Here is a 1,862-nt window from a genome sequence, read left to right on the forward strand (position 1 = left end):
TATAGTTTATATATGATATATCTGTTTTGATGTTGTTACTGTTTTTAAAATATTTTATTTTAATTGTTAATTATTTCTCATATCGTTTATTTATTTTCTTATTTACTTTCCTCACTGGGCTATTTTTCACTGTTGGAGCCCTTCGGCATATAGCATCTTACTTTTCCAACTAGGGTTGTAGCTTAGCTGATAATAATGATAATAATGATGATAATAATAAGATGGATGCAGGAACACACTCCCTCATAGACACACATACAACAACAACAACAACAACAACAACAACAACAACAGCAACAAATGCATTTTTGTCTCAAGAGAGAGAGAGAGAGAGAGAGAGAGAGTTAGATTTGTACATAAGAGTATGCTTCCATACATTCTTGGTGAAGATGTCCCCAATACATTTTCACTTGATTGATGGCTGGCAAATCTTTTTTCTCAACAGAATCCAAGTCTTCAGCGATGCCTCCAGCCTCCTGCCATGAATGCGACAACACGTATGAGGAGATATCCGATCTCCCCTTCTGCAGGTCTCCACCTGCCCTTCCTCCACCCCTTCGTGCAGAGTCATCGCATGACAGCGAGAACAGCCTCTACCAGAAATATCTTGCCGAGAAGGCACAGGAGATGAATAGGTCAATCTCCAGTCCTAACTCAATATGCCTAAGTGGAGATTACGTGGAAGTCTATCGTGAAGGCCCTGAGGAAGCGCGTATCGTGGGCGAAACAGCTGTTGCGCCAGTGGTAGGTCGCGACAGAGATGCGACAACAGGACTTTTTGGCTTAGACGAAGCTTGTAAGTTTTCGAACAGAACCAACCCTTGTTCAGTCAGATTTGGAAAGACTTGAATATGACGATCATATTACTAACTTGGAGGTTCTCAAATTTTGGAAAGACATGAATATTACTAACTTGGAGGTTTAACTTGATCTAAACTATATGTTGTTTTCTGTCCTTAATTATAACATACAACAGAACAAAAGAATAATTTGCGGTGACAACGAATGTCAAATGAAGGATTTTTAGCTATACAGTCTTTCAAAGAAGTACCGTATTCAGGAATCTAAATATCCTGGATTTGTACTCAAGGATCACACACGACCAATGATGAATTATGAAAAAACGTTACAAAATCCATTGGAGGGAAGAATTGCTTAAAGTTTGGGATTATTCAAGCTCAAATGAGTGATATGTTAATGAGTGATGGTCTTCATACACATTAATATTCATATGTATGCTTCTAGATGGTAATCGTATGATAGTATGTAAGTAAATATATAGCATATACATGTTTTGTTTGAGTATCTGGAGTATGTGCACACATACGTAGCAACACATATACACATATTACATAAATACATACATATATGTATATATATATATATATATATATATACGTAAAAATCACAGGAAAATGTGATGCTCAGATGCAGAAGAACCACAGGGAAAATGAAAATACGAAATATACGATCAAGTCCTGACTAGTTTCGTGATACTTCTTCAGAAGACTGAAGAAGTATCACGAAACTAGTCAGGACTTAATCTTATATTTCGTATTTTCATTTTCCCTGTGGTTCTTCTACATATATATATATATATATATATACATACATAAACATGTAAAATATATACACATGAATATATATTTACAACTAAACATATAAACATACATTTATTTGTACTTATGTATGTATATATATATATATATATATACTGTATATACATATAAATACTGAAAATATGCACATATACATATACTGTATATATACACAAATACATATTTATATATACCTCTCTCTCTCTCTTTATATACTGTATATATATATATATATATATATATACATATATATATATATACCTC

The 1,862-nt window shown here is 33.5% G+C and overlaps 1 protein-coding gene across 1 annotated transcript in view; it reads left to right on the forward strand.

Annotated features, from left to right (window-relative positions):
* LOC137634414 (uncharacterized) overlaps positions 1 to 1,329 on the forward strand; it is a 6,752-nt gene extending 5,423 nt beyond the window's left edge. Inside the window, exon 5 of the mRNA XM_068366809.1 lies at positions 446 to 1,329. Within this exon, the coding sequence (XP_068222910.1) occupies positions 446 to 849 (404 nt within the window). The 3' untranslated portion in view covers positions 850 to 1,329. The remainder of the gene's footprint in view (positions 1 to 445) is intronic.
* Positions 1,330 to 1,862: the final 533 nt, after the last annotated feature.

Source organism: Palaemon carinicauda, chromosome 44 (genome assembly GCF_036898095.1).
Source record: "Palaemon carinicauda isolate YSFRI2023 chromosome 44, ASM3689809v2, whole genome shotgun sequence".
Classification (NCBI taxonomy): domain Eukaryota; kingdom Metazoa; phylum Arthropoda; class Malacostraca; order Decapoda; family Palaemonidae; genus Palaemon; species Palaemon carinicauda.